This window comes from Macrosteles quadrilineatus, unplaced genomic scaffold, assembly GCF_028750875.1.
Source record: "Macrosteles quadrilineatus isolate MER2022 unplaced genomic scaffold, UCM_ALF_1.0 Scaffold_4__1_contigs__length_99947679, whole genome shotgun sequence".
NCBI classification, from domain to species: Eukaryota; Metazoa; Arthropoda; class Insecta; order Hemiptera; family Cicadellidae; genus Macrosteles; species Macrosteles quadrilineatus.
Window position 1 is genome coordinate 79584596 of NW_026542597.1, and position 23346 is coordinate 79607941.

The following is a 23346-nucleotide window of genomic DNA, read 5'->3' on the forward strand; positions in this document are numbered from 1 at the left end:
GTATCAGCTGGGAACTGGGTGTAGCGTCGCCGAGCTTCGCAAACGCTTTTGCGAGTCTTTGAGAAACCCGTTGGGAAGCATCGGTCAGCCGATGAACCCGACGGTGACTACGATGTCGTGGACTACCGCTTATGCGGCCCATGATATCCGAATTCGACCGCAATTGCTGGAACCTCCAACGCACCAGGAGACGGCCAGCATGCGAGATATACTCGGACTCCCACCGAACGTTCTTCATCCGTTCGACGAACCCTCAAAGTGTTGGTAAAGCTGCCAGCCAACATCCCGTCGCCCTGGCAAGATATTCCGTCGCGCATCACGTTTTTCGGTTCAACGACGGAACACGATCACCACGTAACGTTCGATAGACGTAACGATTTACCCGACGCCGTACGACCTCCGAGTGGAGCCGTTGGCTCCGTTTCATAACGCAATTAACGGGAACCGTCATCCGCGAACGCGCCCCAGAGATGACCGACCCTTTGTCGACGCGGTCATCTCAGGTGAGACGTTCAGCGCCCTCGTCGATACCGGCTCGTCAGTCAGTCTGATTGGAGATCGTACGTCACCTTCGGACGTGCTGCATCGTACCCGACCAGACTGACGTCAATCAACGAACGGACAACGCAGCGTGTGTTTCGGATCGGTACCGAGTAGACGACGAAATCGCTGGCCAACCTTATTCGCGGGATATCCACGTCCCGGGCCTAAGTGTGGAGGTGGTACTCGGCATTCGGTGTACTGCTGACCTCGCTCTAGTCAGAGTACACACCGTAGTACGAAACCTCCACAACGACGATGTCTCCCCGCCCTTTCCGGTCAAAAACATCAACCACGAAATCAAAATTTTCAAAATTACACGAAAAACAAACACAAAATTTGCAGAATTTCTGGAACGCGAAATACCGCTGTTTGACAACGATTAGGGGTAGTCGGCGTTGACTGAGCAGACGCAGTGGCTCAGGGCAATTGCAACCCCTGTCAAACAGAGGTATCCCAGAAATCCTGTAACGCAATTTATCGTAAAGGACGCTTTCCCGAGGCAACCCGTGGCAAACGAGGGCCACACGGGCCTGGCCACGGTGAGTCACCTCACATCGGAGGTGGCCGACGTGCCTCGTGAACGTCCCAACGTACTAATTGGCCGAGACCGGAAGGATGACGCATCGAGGCTACCGCGACGAACGACGGCCAATCGGGCCGTGTCGCGGGGAGTCACCTCACATCGGAGGTGGCCGACGTGCCTCGTGAACGTCCCAACGAACGAATTCGCCGAGACCGGAAAGACGACGCATCGAGGCTAACCGCGACGAACGACGGCCAATCGGGCCATGTCGTGGTGAGTCACCTCACATCGGAGGTGGACGACGCCCGACACGACGTAGATTCTTCGAAACCGAAAAGCCGATCGAACAACGCAACGAACTCCGACGCACGCCCCGACGGAGCTGGTGATATCCCTCCCGTTGGTTGATACGATACGATCCGAACGATTACGACTAAACGACGACTTCTACAGGCATCCCTTCTTCGAGACCATTCCGACCCCGTCCGAACCCCTACGTTTAAGATCTTTTTTTTCTTTTTTTTGCTGAAGTTGGTAAGGGGTGTAAGGTGCCAAATTTTAAGGGGGGTAAAAACGTACTACGAATAAATGAACATCAGAACTTACCCGATTTTTAACCACAATAGCCTACTCCGAGGCCTATGTGTTGGCCATAGCTTGGGCTATGGGCCAAAGAACGTAGGCCTATTTTTATTCACAGTGAAGTACACAAACACATCCACAACTACATATTTATTCATAATAGCACTTCGTTTCACATAATAAAGTTAAACCGGCCGATTTTACAGGTATTTAACGCCGACGACGACATAACCCCAAACTAGTGTTTATTTGTTGACAGACGACAGACGAAACTAGACCAGCTCAACAAGTGAATTCGATCAGCTGTTATCTAGTAGTACTAAAGTTCGCCGCTTGAGCGCGTAAGCCTCGAGCGGGCAGGAACGAAGGATTTTACTCCAAGACACTCAAGACAGGATTATTCGTTCGTACGCCGTCTTCGAAGTAACTTCGTCGTTACATTCGCCTGTTATCAACGCTTGCACGATCATCGATAATTTGTTTACCGAAGGTTAGCTATATTAGTTAATCACATTGCTACGATTTACGTTTAAATTTCCTTTTAACATTCGCATTCCCGTTTCCAAATTCGATATTTAATAACTTAAATTTCGCCGACTTGATTCTAGACCCGCCAGTTCCTGCTTGCCAGTGACTAGCGGTGATTATCGTTTGGTTTGATTTAAACCAATTAGTTTCAAATTACGATTTCTACGAATGATTATTACGTACGTTTATTCTAATTAATTCGCCATTTTAGTGCCCCGAGACTTGTCGTCTGAGTTCTAAACCCCGTCTTTGGCGGGCGAGAGAACCTAATCTTGGGAGTAGGCTGATTTGAACAATCAGCTACGAAAATTAATATTAAACTTAGTTTAAACCACTCACGTTAAATTATCCGTCCGATTATATTAATTAGGCCCGACGACTCTGTAGGAATTATTACTTTTACCTTATATTCGATTTTATATTATTTACCAACGACTTTAGCCAGATAGTTCAAAGTTTAATACGAGTATTTAAATCACATTGGCTAAGATTGAATACTCGTCGGTCCTACAGAGTCAGTATAAAAGTTAGGCAAAATTCTCCAAAACACGTTAGCGAAGGTGAGGATGAAATAGCTCCTACTGAGCGTCTGCAGGATTTCCTGAGCGCTTCTAGAGCTCTGAGCCTTCGATTAAATTTAAATAAATTGATCAGTCAAAGCCGTTGACAACTTCGTATCGACCCCTGGATTTTTCTCGGCTCCTTCTGAGCACTCCGGGGAAGAAATTTGAGTGTGGCCGGTTCTAGGGGTAGTCCTAGCCTGACTTAGGTGAATACTAGTTTATTCCCCCCCTAGAATTTTGCGTCACAATGGTATACAGTAGACTCTCGCTCATCCGTACTAATGTGGCGGACGTCCGGTCGGGAGTATATAGCCGTTTTTTTCAATTTTGTTTCAGGTCCACAGTATTCATAGCCTTGTATTTTCCTTGTTTCCCAGTATGTGATCCCAGTATTCCTTGTTTTTTCAATTTTGTTCCAGGTTCCAGGTATTTATAGCCGGATAAATGCAGTTCCACCAAAAATAATATTTTCCGCCGTGTTATTTGAGTTTTTGATTATCCGAGGTAGTCTTGGTCCTGTTTAGCTCAGAAAATCGGACTTCTACTGTACTGTGCCACTAAAAAAATCACGATTGCCGATCAGGCCCAGCGGGAGTCCGGACAAGGCCGATGCAGATGAGCGAGAGTCTACTGTGGCTTATTCCCTATATGGGAAATTTACTAAAAAAAACTTGACAGTCATGTTTGTTTGGATTAAAATGTCAAAGCAAATTTAAAAATTGTGAATTTTCTCATTGTTTCTACAGAGACCAAACAAAAAGCCCAGTTAATTCAGGAGTGTGTTCATAAATTGTAATTTTTTTATTAAAAAAAGAAGGTAGTTGTGCAGTCAAAAAATGTGATAGTGTCTAAAATTACATTTTCTACCTTCTTTTATGATTATGGCATAATTTTTATGGCCAAAATCTACAGGCTCAAAAGTGACAAGTTTTCAGTGCTCCAGTATATTTTAATATTTTAAAGTAATCATTTATTCTGTAGTGCATAAGGTGAACAAGAAAAGTTTGGTAAAGCATTTAGTTTTTATAGAACCATTAAATTTAGAAAATCCTCATAAATTAAAATAAATATTTAAAGTTAAACTTTACCTTCATTGTTTCTGTGGACCCATCACATGGATTTTCACTGAACCATTTTAGCTATACTGCTCACTTAATAATTAGTATTTGGCACTATTCCTTGTGAATATATATTTAATAGATAAAAAAATATTATTTTGATTCAAAATTTCAAATTAATTTGTTCTAAAATAACACACTGCAATATTTTTAATAAATCTGACCAAAGTAGTTATTTCCTGTATAAAACTGCATGAAAAGAAACAACTGGTTCATGAAACTAGTTTCAAGTCGAAGGAACAACTGACTGGAACAGTGGTTGTGCACAAGAAGTGAGTGAGAGGGAAATACTGAGTGATAAGGGGACTCTGGTGAATGACAATATGCTGGAACTTCCAGTTGGATTATGAACATTCATTGTTGACTTTGGCCCTTTAATATTTCAGCTTAAAATTGAAGATTTTATCTCTATTGTTTTATTAATTTTATATTAACTTAACTTCCTATTTGTCACACTTTATTGTGATGGACATTTTTTGCTCAATTTGGTGGTGAACTGAGTAGCCACCTCATCCTTTAATATTATAACCAAAAGTAACTTTCTTTATAATTTAAAATTGGGTATCACAATATATTATATATTGTAGCTATATTGTTATGGCTTGATAGTTCGATGGTTTATGTATGTAAAAGTGTGACATAATCCACCCAACCTAATTATGGATGGAAAAAAAGAAACAAAATTCAAAATTGGTGACAGAGTTTTTGCCAAACTGAAAGGGCACTCTCATTGGCCAGCCATAGTAAAAGGTATTGACTGTAAATACAAAATCCCTCGATACAATGTTACTTTCTATGGAACAGGTGAGGAAGGATGTGCAAAAGAAATAGATGTATGTTTATACAGGGAGAATAAAACCAGATATGGGACTCCAAAGCTAAAAAATAAAGAACATTTCTTAGTAGCTATGAAGGAAATCGAACTAAGTCTGAACAATAACAACTCTTTAATAAATAAAAGTAATTCCTCATCAGTTACTATAGTGAATCTGTCTAGCTCATGTGAGTCCATACACTCTGCCAAACAATCCTCCACAGAGAATAGTGATGAAATACTGGTACCGCATGATGGCATTACACCTAGTGTAACTGAGACAACACCCGAGACAATTAATACAAAAGCGGATGAAACTCCCATTTCACCAAAGGGTTCTAGCCTCAAGAAATCAATCCTAAGTTCCAATCCACAAGAAAATAAGCTGAATAAAAAGGACATTTCTCTGACTTTATTGGAGTCCAAGTGGGTAACAGATGACACAGTTCAAATTGTTTTTGACATCTTCAACAACAATATTGCACACAAGGGTGTACATTTCATCAGTCCAGTATTAACACTAGCTTTTAAAACCCTTGATAATTTTGGGGAAATTCTTTTACCCCAAAATCTGGAAAATAAAAAGTTTGTCTTCATCCCTGTAAATGATTCTTCTAAGGTTCAGAGCATTGGGGGATCAGGGACACACTGGAGCATTCTTCTGTGGGATAAGGATCAAGACAAATTTTATCATTTTGACTCACTAGAAAATCTTAACCACCTGCATGCTAAGTGTATATACGAAAGGCTGGCTACATTTTACAATGCCGACGCAAATCATTCCTTGGCTTATGTAAGGACAGCTCGACAAACCAACAGTGTAGATTGTGGAATACACATGCTCCTGACTGCTGAGTGCATATCTTCAAAGATTAATGCTGGGCTTTTTGCCTCCTCCAACTATAAACTGGAAACAGATTTATCAGTTCCAACATTTACAGAATCGGATATCTTGACAAAACGAGCACAGCTAGCACTTATAACCTACAATGACCAATATACAAGGATAAATAGAGATACATTAACACAGCTTCTATTAAAAAAGGAAATAAAGAGTAACTTGACCCAGCAAAACCCTAACGCAAACCATGTACCACCACTTGTTGTAGCACCTAATCCTGAGAATGTCAACCTAAACAAACAAAAATGGACAAAAGAAAAAAGACAAAAAACATTTAAGTCAAAAGTTTCCATTAGATCCAGTCCCATTGTAACCGAGAACAAATTCGATACCTTGTCTCAAAATGTTCCTAGTCTATCAAAGGCAAATAATCAGTATGTTAGCCTAAATAAAAAACCTCAGATAAAAAAACCTCAACATATCAAAGATAAAGTTGAAAAGGTGTTTACAAATAAAGTTAAAGTGACTGTGTATGGTGATAGCCAAAGTAGAAATGTAGGCTACAAACTTAACCAAATTAATCAGGATGATGAGATCACTGCTGTTGGAACAGTTATGCCGAATGCATGCATTAATCAAGTGGCAGAAACAGCGCGGCTTTCAAAGTCCAATGATGATGTAATTGTCCTCATTGCAGGAACTAATGATGCACTGCGGAAAGATCTCTCTCCTATATACTCAGCCTTAGAAGAGAAAATCAAGAGTATTAGCCAAAATAAAACTCTCATTGTAACTACAGTACCACCAAGATTTGACGTAGGCAAGAAGCATGAAGTTCATGATGAAATTTGTCTTGCTAACAACTACATAAGAGAGCTAGTGGATAGAATTAATAAGGTACACCTGGTTGACTTGGATATTTTGAGCAGAAATCACTTCACCCGTAAAGGTCTTCACTTGAATAGCACAGGCAAGTACAAATTAGCGAAACAAATTTATTTCAAACTTAAACAGGTTTTTGGAAAAAACAAAGAAAAATCACGCCCTCCCAGCACTACTGTGGACAGTACAGCCAGCAACGCAAATATAAGGATTATTGAGACTCTGTCATTGAGCAGTTTCAAGAGGACAGATCTGTTGGATTTGCCCACAGCATTTCTGGCGACTTTAATGATGAGCGACGTATGACGGCAGGTGTAGCAGTTGTGTTTGCTAAGTACTTCAAGAAGCCTTCTGCTGACCAGTGCATCACAGACCACCTTACACTGCAGGAAAGTCAATCTGGAGCTCTTGTGTACAGTCTTGTTACTAAAGACAAGTATTATGGCAAGCCCACCCGTCAGGACTATGAAACCGCATTTGAGCACCTAACACAAGACTTCAAAAAGAGAAACCTGAAACACTTAATATGCTCTCCCATTGGGTGTGTGAGAGACAATGTGCTTCCAAAAGACTTTATATCCAATATAATTAAATTCCAAAAACATACTCTAGCAAAAATTACTATAGTTTCTTACTTTCAAAAGTCTTTTAGAAAATTAAGAAATGGCTTGTCACACAGAGATTTTACAAGTGAACTTCATAAGCTAGTAAATGAATTGGCTCCTGCACAGACTTCAACTAACACCCTACTCAACACCACAAACGGCTACCTCAACTAGAGCAAATATCACTTTACCAGCAGACAACTATTCCCCGGTTCCATCTTCCACAACTGCACGTGACCAGACAAGCGATACAGATACTTGCCACTCTTCGACACCCAAAGTGAGGGGTCACCACCTGGAGAGCTATGCTGCTGCACTTCAAGACTGCCTGCCTATATCGCCAGTGATAAGTGGTCAACAAAGTGAGAGTGAAAAGCAGAGCAAAGTGTGTTTTTTAGGCTAATGCAAGTTAATGTATGTTGTATTAGAAACAAAATTTTAGAGTTGGAAGAGTTATGCATTGATAAGAATGTCAACTTAATGTGTATCTCTGAGCATTGGTTACAAGAAAATAATGTTAATGTTTTTATTCCTAAAAATTGTATTCCTGCAACTGTAGTCTGTAGAAAAGCCAGGAAAAATGGTGGTGTAGGAATTTATATTTCAAATTCAATTAAATATTCAGTTATTGATGTTACACAGTTTTACTCTGAGATGAATTTTGAATGTTGTTGTGTTAAATTACTCGATAACAATGTTACTATTTTAAGTATTTACAGATCTCCAAATGGTAATGTTGATATTTTCCTGACTGAATTCAAAGATTCAGTAAAATACAACCTGGCAGTACATATATTAGATTACAAAAAAATGAAAATGTTGACTTATTTAAATATAATTTAGAAAAACAAAATTGGCAAATGATTGATGATTTTAAACAAAATAAAATTAATGTTCAGACGTTATTTGATGATTTTTTTAAAGAAGTATGTTAATTTATGGCATTTTTGTTCTCCTTTGATTAAAGTAACTGATAAGGTTGCATGTAAAAAATCCAAAATTATTAATTGGTATACTCCTTTATTAGCAGAAACAAAAAGTAAAATGTTAACTCTGTACACAATTTATAAGAATATGCTTAAGCAAGGTTCAGAGCACTGTCAGGCTGCTTATAATGTTTATTTGCAACAAAAAAGATTATATCAAAGGGAACTTCTGCAAGCTAAAAAAATTGCTGTAGAGCAGTATATAAGCAATGCCTCAAATTCCTGCAAGGCTGCATGGAAAGTTATAAGCAGTGAGTTTTCTCCAACTCACAGTTCTGATGTCAATTTAGATCCGGATGAATTTAACAATTTCTTTATAGACTCAATAAATCAGTTAAGCAAAGGAACTAATCTCGGTCCCAATAATCCAGTAGAACTCTTGAGTAGTATTCCAAAAAACACAACAATGTTCACATGGTCAGAAATTTCCTCAACTGATGTAATACAAGTAGTATCTAAATTCTCCAATCTAATTCAATGGATTATTATTGGCTGTCTAACACAATACTGAAACAAACCATCCATATAATAAGTGAGCCACTTGCTTTTATTTTTAACAAATGTATGTCAGAAGGATACTTTTCCTCATTGCTCAAAATATCTAAAGTGATTCCAGTTTTTAAAAAAGGAGATACAAATTTACATCAAAATTACAGACCTATCTCTATTATTCCGATATTCTCTAAAATATTTGAATCTCTAATGTACAATCAAGTTAGTTATTTTTTCGAGTCCCAACATTTATTTTCTGAATGCCAGCATGGTTTCCGTCCTGGTAAGTCTACCACCTCGGCAGTACTTAACTTAACAGATTTATCACTAAATGCATTTGAAAATAAGGAGTCGGTTTCGCTAGTTTTGTGTGATCTCAGTAAAGCTTTTGATAGTGTTCCTTTTGATGTACTGTATTACTACGTAAATTATCATATTATGGCATTGAAGATGGCACAATAAAAATTATTCAATCATATTTGTATGACAGAAAACAGTATGTATCAGTTAAAAATAAATGTTCTGCTATGAAACCTGTAGAGACCGGTGTCCCTCAGGGTTCTGTTTTAGGCCCTTTCTTTTTCTTAGTATACATTAACGACTTGTCTCAAAATCTCAATATCCATTCAATAATTTATGCTGATGACACCACTTTACTAGCCAGTCACAAAAACTTAGAGTACCTGAAACAGGTCACTGCAGAAGCTGAGGAACAGGCTCTTGCTTGGTTTTCTTCAAAATGAGCTACATTCTAATCTTGAAAAGACACAATATTTGACATTGAGTCTCAAGCAGGAAATTAGTCTAGATTCTGTCAAGCTTTTAGGATTTCACATTGATTCAAAATTAAGTTGGTCAAATCATATTGAGGCGGTTTGCAAAAAGTTATCAAGAGTAGATTGCTTATTATGGAAATTAAAAAAATTTGTTAACCAAGAATATTTGAGACTATCGTACTTTGGTCTGTTTCAGTCCCACATACTCTATGGCATTCTAGTTTGGGGACATTCCCCTCATGTAAAAAAGGCAGTTCGTAATATTGCTAATTCAAGATCCCTATCTCATTGTAAACCTCTTTTCATACAATTAAAAATTCTAACAGTAATTAATTTGTACATTTTTCAAGTTTTACTCTACACCAAGTCAAACTTGCATTCTTTCCCCCTTAGATCTGACACTCATGAGTACAATACTAGGGGTGGAGGCAAGCTCAGCATGAAACCTCATAGACTGGCTAAAACGGGTGACTCTTTCAAAATTAACTCAATTCCCTTTTTTAATAAACTACCTGATAGTGCAAAATTTGTTGATTACAATATTTTCAGAAATATAATTTATAATTGGCTAATTCTAAATCCTTTCTACAGCATAAGTGACTTTATAAAGTGTAATTTTGATGTAAATTTTAATTAAAATAAGCTATTATACCTAATTAATTGTACTTTTTATATTATTTGGATGTATCAGAAACTTGATTGTATTTGGATGATTATTTTGTAATGTATATGACGTGTCCTATTTCTTTGTAAAAAGATCAATGGAATAAATGATTCTTATTCTTATTCTTCTTATTCTTATGGGTTATAACAGATGGTATAGCTCACAAATAGTTGTTATATCAGTTTGACTTGGTAAAAAAGTTGTGTATTCAACAGAAATCAGTAACTTACATCAGTGCAATCTGTTGGCGGCTCACATCAAAATACGACAATTTTGATTAAAACACTGGCAACAACTTCCTAGATCATGGCACTTCCTAGGCATGGGGATAAGGAATGTCTAGTTGTATCAATAGTCAAAGGTAAAACATAAACACACACACACAAACAGCTACTGTTAGATTTTGAAATAATGGAATAGATAGCCATTTATCAAATTGAAGTTTGTTTCTTCACAAAACGTTCTACTGTTTGTTTAAGTAACCATGGTAAGTTGCTGAAATATGTTCAGCCCCTATGATTTGAAAAGTTTGTATTTAAGTAGATCTCAAAGTCAAAGAGCTTCACTTTGCTCCGCTCAACAATTATGTTCCTTATTTAGGTCAAATACTTAACATAACAATCTTCTTCATTCAAGAAAAGTTAAGGTGAGGCCTATACTTTAAATTATTTTTTTTATCTGCCTGGCTAGTTGGAGCTTAGATAAACTTATAAAATAATGGTTTAAATGACTGATATAAGTTATTCTTCGCAATTCTGACGCAATTTAAACTACAACTAAGATAAACGTTTAGTATACAACCTTAACTAATTTTTACAACCTTAAATAGATTTCTTACAAAAGGTTGACTAAATGAATAATATAATGGGACTCAAATATTCTCCATTATAAATCAGCAAACTTTACAAAGCTCAAAAAAGGATTGTATGATACAACTGAATTATTTGATAAAAATGAGAAACCTTATTAAACAAAAAGAAAACCAGACAACAATACTTGACTTAAAACTGCATTTCACCTTGAAGTTAGAAAAGGTTAACAAAACTAATAATTCTCATAAAACATTGTTTATAAAACATATTATCATACTCTATTAATGTAGGTTAACACAATTGACGTGGACAGCTGTGTAAGAGATGTTACAACACAATCAATGAGTTGACATATGAGTGTTCAGTTGGGTTTTCCTAGCAAAAGTCTTCTCACAGACAACACACTTGTGATTCTTGATGATTCCATGGACAGCCATGTGTTGTTTGACATGGGTTCTTAGTTTGAAGGTTTGACCACATATATTACAGACATGAGGTCTGTTATCTCTGTGTGTATGCTCGTGCTGCTGTAAATTACACTCTCTTTTAAATCCTTTGCCACAAGTGTGACAGACGTACTGTTTATCATCAGAATGTGTCATGAAATGTTTTAGTAATATTTGTTTTGACTTGAACATTTTCCCACATATTTCACAACTATGATTTGTACCTGAGTGTTGATTTTTAAGATGTAGTTGCAAATTCGGTTTAAAATTAAACACTCTACCACAATCTGCACATTTATATTGTTCTTGAGGAAAATGGAGTTTTCGGATATGATACAATAAATTATCTTTAGTACCAAAATAACAGTTACATTCTCCACATTGGTATTCTTTTGTATTCTCATGCACCCGAGAAGTATGTCGTTCAAGACCGTATTTCTTTGCAAATGACTTATTACAAAGTTTACATTGAACACGAGGATATTTTTTCAATTTATAATGTACCTTACGAACGTGTATTTTTACCTTTTGTTTGTTTACAAAAACGTTTCCACAGATTGGACAAATTTCTGTTTTATCTGGGTTTTCTATCGAATGTACATTTGAAACATGATCGTTTAACGAAGAGACTCTGCTAAATAATTTGGCACATATATTACACTGGTGCCTTTTCTCATTGCCATGTGATTCCTTAATATGTTCAACTAAACCGTACTTGTATTTGTATTTGCGGGCACAGAGTGCACATTTAAAATATTCTAGTTGGAAACCTGCATTATTTGGCAGAACCTCAGAGTCAAAGGCCTTTTTACACTGAACACATTCACACAGAACACCATTCAACTGAGCTGTGCACTTTCCTCCTTCACTTTGCACCTGAAACACACCAAAACTGATATTCAGACTAAACATCTAATTGCAAACACTACTGTATGGTTTTTTGGATAAAACTTAAGATATTGAAATATTTGCACAGAGTGTGCTTGGTGTTTAGTGGTTCGACCCTAGAATACTACAGTGCAACCTCACTATAAACAAGTCTCAATGTAATGAATTATTCCTTCATTTCCTTCATTTCCTTCGATCCTTCATTTAATTGAATACTTATCCTTATTAGCGAATTTCCTAATAGGGAAGTAGCTATTAGGCCTATATCATAGGTGGCTCGGTAAGACCTGGGCCACGGACTGAAATAAAGATATCTTTATCCCATTCAAAATTTTAAAGTGGCGGCAATCTTAATTTTTCAAATTTACATTTTTTTAAATGGCTTATTTTATGAAAAAATGTCAATTACACTTTTATTTAGCACTTAAAATTTCCTATCAAAAGATACCAAGTTCTATAAGATCGAATAAAAAATAACTGAATCATCACAATTTTTAGTTGTAAAATAGGGTGGAACTAGAGCTGGCCCGTGGTCGAAAACTCGACCAAAAGTATGTATTGTGCAAACTTCTCTATTTTCCTTCCACGCTGTAAATAAAAACATTTGATTGGAATTTCTTTAATTTGTTTTGATATTATTTTGTTGTCATTTCGTCCTCAAAATGGCAACCCATAAGGCCCATGTTAATTTGTTAGAAATTTTAAATAAATTTTCTGTGCTTATTTTTAAATATATTTTAATTTATAAAGGGATTCTGCACCTCTATAGGCAAATATTTTTCTCAAAATACAAAAAAAAACCTACACATATAGGACCAATAACAATAACCTATTCTTTTGGTACAAACCGTGTGTAAGTCGGTCCAGTAGTATGGTCAGGGTGGCTGTCGTAAGCTTAAAATTTTGGCCACATGCTCAATCTCCATAAGTATATTTTCATTTTAATTTTTGACCCAATTAACATAAAAAATTTCAAAATGTAGTACTAATAAAACATGTACATAAAGGACCGATAACCTTTCTTTTGGTACAACCCGTGTGTATATCATCCCAGTAGTATGGTCAGGATTGCTGTCGTAAGCTTAAAATTTGGGACCCATGTTAAATCTCCACAAGAAAAGTTTAATTTCCATTTTTTACACAACTAACATAAATATAATCCAAATACAAATAAAACCTGCACATATAGGACCGATAACCTTTCTTTTAGTACAAACCTTGTGTATATCGGTCCAGTAGTATGATCAGGCTAGCTGTCATAAGTTTTGCAAAAGTTTTTTTAATAAATAAGATTTCATTTCAACCAAATCAGTAAAATGTTAATACTGTACATGCGTTTCCTTGAATAGCATCAGCACAGGTCGAGTTTGGTATCAAATCAAAGGTTTTATTTAGTAAATACATTGACGTATACCCAAACATAAACGGACAACCGAGTCAAAATGGCAACCGTCCAAATATTTCTTAAATTTGCCATTTTTTACCCTGCTGTTATTTTGAGCTCAAATTTGTGGGATTGTATTCTACTAAAAACCTGGGGACCAAGCTTTGGTCGGGGAAAATCATTAGTTTACTCTGACAGCAGTCTTAGTATTGCAGATACATTAATCCAACTGCCACAAAGGGTTCCCACACTCCGCACTGCTTGCCTTTACTACTTCCTTTAAAACTTCCAACGTTAAGGACCTGTTTTCCTCCCTTTCCATAGCATTTAAGTTAAGTATTGCAGATACATTAACCTAATTGTCACAAACGGTTCCCACACTACGCACTGCTCACCATTACTACTACCTAGGTCCTGGAACTATTTTCCTCCCTTCCGATAGCATTTAAGTAATGCAGATACATTAATCTAACTACCACAGACAGTTCCCACACTCCATACTGCTTGCCTTTACTACTTCCTTTACCACTTCCAACGTTAAGGACCTGCGTCCCTCCCTCTCCATAGCATTTAAGTATTGCAGATACATTAACCTAATTGTCACAAACGGTTCCCACACTCCGCACTACTCGCCTTCACCACTTCCTACGTCCTGGACCCATTTCCCTCCCTTCTTATAGCATTTGAGTAATGCAGATACATTAATCTAACTGCCACAGACTTTTAAAATAGTTGTTTAGCCTCCGGATTACTGTATTATACTTAAAATGGTTTACAATACCTACATATAGTAATCCTTTGTTGCTGATTTAGGCAACTAGTTTTGGTTCTTGTTTTGAACCATCTTCAGGCCTCAAGGTGTCAAGGGATCACCTCATTCAAAGGTCGTTAACAGAGATCAATAAATAAAACATATACAAAACACGATACACAGAACGGACACACATTACAAAAAACACGAAGGGACATTGACAATCGATTGTGACCGGGCTGAGGTAAAGGCCTTGAGGCCTGAGGATGGTTCAAAACAAGAACCGAAACTAGTTGCCTTAATCAGCAACAAAGGATTACTATATGCAGGCGTTGTAAACCATTTTCAGTGCCACAGACTGTTCCCACACTCCGCACGACTCGCCTTTACTTCTTCCTTCACCACTTCCTACGTCGTTGGCCTGTTTTTATCCCTTCATATAGCATAAAGGAAAAACAAACAAACAAACAAACATACATTGGATTTTATATATAGATAAGGCTTGAAGCAGGTCAGGTTTGCTTCATTGTACAACTGAAAATTTTGTTATATCAGTTACTTTTTACTTTCTCCCCCTATACATAGTATATGGAGAAAGTATTGTTTAAAATTTTTGAGTTTGAGTTTTGAGTGGATATCCATTATGGGCCCCCCTGAACCCAAAAAAGTGGTTTTCGAAGTGATGTCTGTGTGTATGTGTGTGTGATGGTGTGCCTGTATGTAAGAATGTATACTGAGCTACATACCATAACTGTAGTCTAATCTTCATGAAATTTGGTATGTAGGTACTAATCCATGGTATCTCCAGGTGTTTATTTCATTTTTTTGAGATTTTGGATTTTTTATTTGGATTTTCCTATAAAATTACGTAAAAATCGGATTTTCTTAAAAATGGCATAGGCGATTTTGATAAAAATTGAGTATGTTATAGTCCTTTAGATTCTGAATAAAATGGTACCAATCCCATTTCTGTAAAAATTACGATTCAAAAGTTATTGTAACTTATGTTATTTTTCCATTAAAAATCCTATAAAATAACAAAAAACCGGATTTTGGAAAAAAACTGTTTTGATTCAAATTAATATGTTATAGTCCTTATAATTCTAAAGAAAATAATGAAACCCCCATTACTGTAACAATTGCGGTTCAAAAGTTATTGCAACTTTTGTGATTTTCTTCTACAAAATTATCATAGTTACTCCCACCGCTTACCCATGATAAAGGTTGTTGACAAGCATATGGGAGAAAGTATATGTCAGATTGCTGATACCGTTTACTATTCTATATTTTTGAACTTGGTGTAGTTTGATAGGAAATTTGAAATCCTAAATAAAAATGTACTTGACATATTATTTTCATAAAACCAGCCATATTTTTGTAATAATAATTTAAAAAAATGAAATATTGGATTAAGGTAACTTTTTTTCTAACATGAGTCTGTTCTAACTTAATATACATAACATGATAGGTTGAAACAACCCAAAGATTAAAATATTTACATAAAAATACAGAAATCTAGTTAACAAAGCGATTAAAAAAGTTTTATTCTTGATTTTCTCTTTAATTTGACCTAAGGAAACACAATGTACAGTAAATCCTTTTCCCACCTTTTTTGAACACCCTGTATGTAGGCCTACACTATGTGTGTGTCCGTTGACGCGATAACTCGAGTAATGTTCACACTATATTAATGAAATTTGGCTTGAAGGTGTAGGGCAGAAAGAACGTTATTGCAAAATCGGGTCATAGGGGTATTATAGGGTTTAAAAATGTTTAAAAATTGGGTTTTCCAAATTTTTACCCTAAAAACATAGAAATAGGTACCCAATTTTCAATACAACCATCGTGTAGAGCTTAAAAAAGAAATAATTTTTTATATTAAAGCATTGTAAAACTAGGTGGCGTTCGCAGAGGCATCCACAAAATTGAGCGGAGTCATCAAGGGTTCATATTATATTGTTTTAGTCATATTGCAGTAATAACAGTCGTTTTTAATGCATGCGTTGCGGGTCTAAAGTAGCATTTTTACTCTTAAGGGGGTAAAAATCGTTTTTAGCCTCTATGGAGTAAAAATCAGCTGTTGTCAGAGAAGAATGTCAAGAATGTATTGATTCTTGCTTCGTAATCATTTTAACCTACAGTCTACGGTCTCTTCCCATAGCATTTTAGCATTGCAGATACATTAATCCATTCCCACGCTCAACACTGCTCACCTTTAGGCCTACTACTTCCTTCACCACCCCCTACGTCGTGGACCTGTTTCCCTCTCTTCCTATAGCATTTTAGCATTGCAGATACATTAATCCATTCCCACGCTCAACACTGCTCACCTTTAGGCCTACTACTTCCTTTACCACCCCCTACGTCGTGGACCTGTTTCCCTCTCTTCCTATAGCATTTTAGGATTGCAAATACATTAACGTAATTGCCAAAGACAGTTCCCTTCCCACCATCTGCACTGCAAGCTTCACTACTTCCTTCACCATAGCCTACGTCATAGAACTGTCTCCTTCCCTTCTCAGCAGCATTTAAGTATAGATACATTTATCTAACTGCCCAAACGGTTCCCCCACTCTGCACTGCCAGCAGATACCTAAGATTGCAGATACCTTAATCTAATCTCATAAACAGTTCCCACACTCCGGACTGCTCACCTTTACTACTTCCTTTACCACTTCCTACGTCGTGGGGCCTGTTCCTTCCCTTCTCATAGCATTTTAGGATTGAAGATACATTAATCTAACTGTCACAGACGGTTCTCACACTATGCTCATACTTTACTGCTTCCTAAGCCCCTTCCTTCATCGTGGGCCTGTTTTCATCACTTCCCATAGCATTTTAGTATTTTAGATACGTTTTAGATACCTCCCTTCCCATAGCATCATAGGATTGCAAATACCATAATCTAATGGTCATAAACAGATCCCATATCCCGAACAGCTCGCCATTACTACTTCCATCACCACTTCCTACGTAGCGGACCTGTTTCCTTCCCTTCCAATAGTATTTTAGGATTGCAGATACCTTAATCTAATCGTCATAAACAGTTCCCACACTCCGGACAGCTCGCCATTACTACTTCCTTCACCACTTCCTACGTAGCGGACCTGTTTCCTTCCCTTCCAATAGTATTTTAGGAATGCAGATACCGAAATCTAATCGTCATAACCAGTTTCCACACTCCAGACTGCTCACCTTTACTACTTCCTTCACTACTTCCTACGTCACGGACCTCAAGCTAGTGTCGTCATTTGATTATATTTATGATCCATACCGTTTCTGTTCTAATATCTGTGGAATAATGCTATCAGCTATTTCTTTATCTACTGCATTCAAAAGTCAACAGCTGATCATATGTCTTTGTTTATGTGTCAAATACTGCTTCCATAAGGATTACATTGAAACTTTGAGACCCAGTGGGGCGGATTCCTGAGTGACTTTTTTAACGCCATATAGATGTTGGCACTCACCGATATGGTCTTTATCACCATGCAAAATTTGAAAACGATTGATTCAGCCGTCTAGGAGGAGTTTGCGTATTACGAAATGCATAAAAGTCGATGTATAAGAGCTTCGCTCGCTCCGCTCAATTAAACATTATGGGGAGAATGCCATAAAATTGAGAGGATGTTCAAGATTTTTCAATGATGGCAATAGATGATGAAAAGCACAAAACAATGTTGATGTCTTCACAATCGGAGGAGATGCTGTCGATCTGAGGAATTTGGCTGCAATCACGATTTGGATGATTACGATAGTGTCGCGATCCTGGTTAAAAGACATGATAGCATTATCATTAACGCACACTACACCAAATTTATGATTACTAAAGAAAATACTGCTTTTCTACTGACATCCATATGCACTAAAAAACTACAAGCTCATAACGAGATTTGAGGAATGAATAATAAAAAAATTTTCAAACTACCACAAACAATAAACCGTTAAAATAAAAAATCATCATTATTTCCGCTTATGCAAAATGATTACTGGGTGTAAATTGTATAAACTTAAAAAAACCAAAATTTTTTTTGAAAAAATAAACCAATCAAAATTGCAACTAACACATCACTATATAGCATATAAAAACATTTCCAAACCGTTAAGAAACTTAAAATGCACCAACACATTTTTTTACAAATTATTAAGACTACCAAATATGTACAGTTGTTAAGTAAACGAAACTTAATCTAACTAAAAATTTATTATGTAAACTAAAGTTGACTACAGCAACATCCATAATGATTTCTCATGAGCGCAGCAACATCCATGATGATTTCTCGTATGTCGAAACCTTTATTGATTTCTATGATCATCTCTTGCAATCACGTCATCATCTGTCATGATTTACCTTGATTGCAGCAAGGTCCATGATAATTTCTTACGATCGCAGCGACTGTAAGAGCATAGCAACATCAGAATCGTTTACACAGTCTTAACTTTCTTACTTTCTACACGACAGCTTAAACAGAGAACAAATGGTAATTAAAAATTAATTGAATTGGCGTTTATTTCAAATGTCATGGCCCCATAACAAAATGTTTACTTCTGATTCACAGACTTTACCGCAATCATCAAACATTCACAAAGGATTCCTGGTTTTCTTGGATTCCAAGTTGGCTGGATACCCTTCTTGGTTTTAGAATAGTTTTTCAGACAAAATTTTTGAAAAGTATTAATGTGTGTACAACTTGGACATATCGCTTGTATGAAGAACATTTTGGATCATTATTTTACAATATTATTTATATTGGACAAGTGAAGATTTTTCTACCACTGAGGTTGCATCACTGTTTTGAGAATAAATTAGTTCACAATATATATATGGTAAAGTATGTAAAATATATATAATGTAAAGCTTTAGTTATAGCAAAGATTACATATGTAATCTTTGGTTATAGCAATATAATGAAATGTATACTAATGGGCATATCGGTTGGCACAACTGGTGCGGTAACGGACGCTAGTGGCTCACATCGGTCCTCGATTTTAAAGACAATATTAACTGAGTTAACGGACAAACGTTGTTATCTTCGCTGATAACACAAACCTAGGGCATTTGGGCTCAGTTATAAACCATTTGCGTAATAGTGAACAATTCTGAGACGTGGTTATTATAAATTTGCTTCTACGGCCGTGTCAACATGGTTTATGACGTCAAGTTGCATCAGGACGGTCGTCCGTGGTACAGCGTGGGTGTGATCGTGTGTACAGTGCAGTTTCAGTGCGCGATCGACTTTTACTTATGCCTGAGAATAAAATTGATCAGTTTTTTACACCTCGACAACGAAGTGGAAAAAGGCATAAACGTTACACATCCCCGAACAGTGCAGAGGACAACGAGCGAGGTGCAGAGATGGCCGGAGGTAAGGTTGGAGACTTATCGTATGAACAGTTGATGGACGGTTTCAATAAACTTTTATACGATAAGCTGTCAAATTTAGCAACTAAAGAAGATATAACTAATATCAGTGGGCAAGTTAATGTCTTAACAGAGGAGAATAGTAGGCTAAGGCTAGACATTTGCAATCTTAAGGCACAGGAAGATAGGATTATGTCTAAGCTACTAGACCTAGAAAGTCGTTCGAGGAGGAACAATCTTATATTCCATGGGCTGGAGTGGAGAGGAAAAAGAGTTGATTATAGAGAGGTAGTAGGACGATTTTGTAAATAAGTACTAAAAGACGGAGGTAAGACTTTTATCAACAGGGCACATCCAATTGGCAAAGATGGAAAATTGATAATAGCCCATTTACCGTATGATGCCGATATCGACTACATTATGATGCACGCCAAAAACCTAAGGGGAACAGGATATGCTGTACACCGTGACGTACACGTGACGTGTGAGTGGAGATACGGACGAAGCGATCTTACCTGGCAGCTATTAGATCAGAAATCGAGAGAGTGGCTGGTAACAACTTCAGGATGCCCATGTCCTTTGACCATCTTGTTGTGAAGGACTTTCGACTAACATGGGAGGCAGGGAAGCTGATGGCAGGACATCACGATGGAGCAGAGAAGCTGGAGGAGTTGTTTCGACATAACTTCACCGACTTTCTGTCTAAACTAAAGGAGAAGGGGCCTAAGCCATTCAATCAACCTCGGGAGACAGGTCGACCATCCAGGCATGAGAGGGATACACCCGCCAGTGACGAGACTACGGCAGAGATCACCCAAGCGACTACAGAGAACAACCAAGACAACCAGATGCAGGAGTGAGAAGACTCCGCCAACCCTCAGCTAGAAATGCAGCCGGACATACAGGACTGTGAAGACGGACTAACAAACTCTAAATGTAAAGTTTTGATTTATAACTGTTGTGGATTAAAGGCCAAGGTTAGTGACTTTTATTTTTTAGATCTATTAAAACAGTATGATTTGATTTTTTTGCTAGAAACTTTCATATCTGAGCATGAAAAGGATTTTATAAGTAATAAATTATATTTTTTAAAGCTAGAGTTCAAGTTTGCAGTTAAACACTGCAATTATGGTAGAAGTATTGGTGGGGAAATTATAGCTATCAAGCCAGATACATATTTCTTTAATCAATCCAATATACTGAGGTTAGGAGAGTTTAATATAGTTCAAACCAATTTTCAGTGTAGCAATGGAATGATAACATTTTTCCCTGTATATTTAAATTTCAACAACTGGGAAGATAATTTTACTCAATTAAAAAATTGTTTGCGTGATAATTATTTTGAAAATGTAATACTTTTGGGCGATCTGAATGGCAGAATAGGGACTGAACAAAGTTTTACAGCACCATTGCTACAAAATGTAAACACAAACTTATCTGATGACAGGAAATCAAAAGACACTACTCTAAACACCAGGGGGCGTAAACTATTGGACTTATTTGAAGACTATGGATTGATTGTTTTAAATGGTAGAACTCCTGGGGATGTTTATGGCGATTTTATGTTTGTAGGGGCTATGGGGGAGTCAGTAATAGATTATGTTGCGGCGTCATTTGACACCTTACATTTAATTGAAGGTTTTAAAGTTGTATCTTTCCCTGGATCCGATCATTTACCATTAGAGTTAAATCTGTGTAGTGGTAAGCCTGGCAGTGTGGGCTGGGAGGACCACCTTGCAGCTTCTACCTAAACTAAGATGGTCTAACAATGATAAAGTCCTTTACTGTGAGCGAGTTAGCGAAAATATTGAAGCGCTCACTATTGGTAATGATAATCAAACAAACATTGATAACATTGCTAATTGTATTCGCCAAGCGGTATCTAACGCACACTTCAATAGAAAAAATGTTAGTATGAGAAATAATCAGCCTTGGTTTGATTTAGAGTGTTATTCTGTGAGGAAGCGTGTGTTCCGTTTATTAAATTTGTATAGGAAAACCAACTCAGATTGTGTCAAGTCTAAGTATATTGAAGAAAGCAAGAATTATAAGGCAGTATGTCTGGTTAAAAAACGTTTATACTATGAAAGCATTGTAAGTGATATAAGTCAAAGCTCTGATAACAAAACATTTTGGTCCGCCGTTAAAACTTTAATTGGATAAAATAATAGGTAATATCACTCCAAATGAATGGGTGAATCATTTCCAAAATTTGCTAAACCCCCCACTCCTGGCAGGTCATGTGAGTTACGCGGCGCCTCTTATTATTGATGACAGTTTAGATAATGCGTTTACCTTATCAGAACTAAAGAGGTTACAACGAAATTATTTATGTTCGTTATGCAACCTTCAGGAAAATGAAACAACATTTCAATTCATAGCAAAATGTCCTGTCTTTCAGCATTTAAGAAAACAGTTTTTTGGGGAACAAACTTTAAGTTAAATGAATTATGAATCTATACTTATTTAATACGCAAGCATGTTTTTTGTGACAATTACTCCTCCGAAACTACTGAACCGATTGACATGTTTTCGGTGTCATTGGAAAGAGCGTAACGTGAAGTTGTGCAGGAAACTTTGTTTTTAGGGAAATAATTAGAGAGTGAGGCCCTGGGGCCCTTTAAAGCTTTGTATTTCTCCATAAGATTAACATGGGAAACAAAAATTGTTATGAAACTCCAGCTGTTGTCAGAAGTTAAAAGTGAGAAGAAGAACATATGTTAATTCTAAACATTCAATAAGTTTGCTAATACAGTTTGCTACAAACATTTACTGACTTGGTTGAAATGGAATATTTACTATTTGAATTTGGATTAGTGTAAATATTACAATGGAAAAAAGCGAGAGAGCCTGGATAAATAATTGATATAATACTGTTATGTACATCTTGAGTATTTCCATAATCTTTTGGTCGAATCTTTTAAAGTCATCAGAAATTATGACTGTTAATCCTTTTAAAATAACGCCTCTAATGCTTAGCAATTGCTCGAATTCGAGCAAAAGGGACACTAGTTATATTTAAATGGGATGAATTGGCGGATACTTGCTAAATATTTGAAAGCCGCTTGGAAATATCGATGGGCATTGATAAACAAATTTAACTTTGACTAGAGCATTGTATAATTAGATATAGTTTTTTTGTACTTTTGTTCATTCCTCGTTTTATGAATTAAATATTAATTGTGTTTAGTTGACTGTATGTAAAAAATTGTCTGTCTCTCATCCTCATGCTCAGAGTACTAAATTTTGATGTATTTTCAAGTAGCTTTTTATTTTTATACTTTAGAGATTGTTATTATTTTTACTAAAAGAATATTGTTTTGTACCAACTACAACAGACGGTTTTATAACCATTGTTGATTTATACTTTTATGTGATGTAGTTAATGTTTTTTTGTGTGAAAAATAAAGCATGTTTCTTCTTCTTCTTCTTCTAATGGGCATATCACTGTTTAGACTGCAATATGAAATTAAATTAACGATTGAAAGAATGTATGACGTACATTTGAATAAGTGTAAACTACATTAAGTTTTTCCATTATGTTTACCTGTTAAATTTAAACTTAAATGTTAAAAGTCCAATAATATACCTTTTCTACAAAACAAAATGCCAGGTGTGAGTTTACCGAGTGCAAAATGTAAATTTAAAATGGAATGAAATTAAAAATTAAATGAAAATTAATTACCTGGTTTGTATGTAAACAAATAAATCCTGGTTGTGAAGAAAACTTTCACAGCTTCAAAACTACAAAAGTTTAAATCTTGAGTTTCTCCATTATCTGAACGC

The 23346-nt window shown here is 36.5% G+C and overlaps 1 protein-coding gene across 6 annotated transcripts in view; it reads right to left on the minus strand.

The window, feature by feature from the left end:
- LOC128991483 (zinc finger and BTB domain-containing protein 41-like) overlaps positions 1–23346 on the minus strand; it is a 278309-nt gene that overhangs the window by 93531 nt on the left and 161432 nt on the right. Inside the window, exon 1 of one of the 6 annotated variants that reach the window (XM_054414403.1) lies at positions 3828–3897. The exons of the other annotated variants lie outside the window; for them this stretch is intronic. Within the exon in view, the coding sequence (XP_054270378.1) occupies positions 3828–3833 (6 nt within the window). The 5' untranslated portion in view covers positions 3834–3897. Of the gene's footprint in view, positions 1–3827; positions 3898–23346 lie in introns of those variants that run through there. 6 annotated transcript variants of the gene reach the window in all.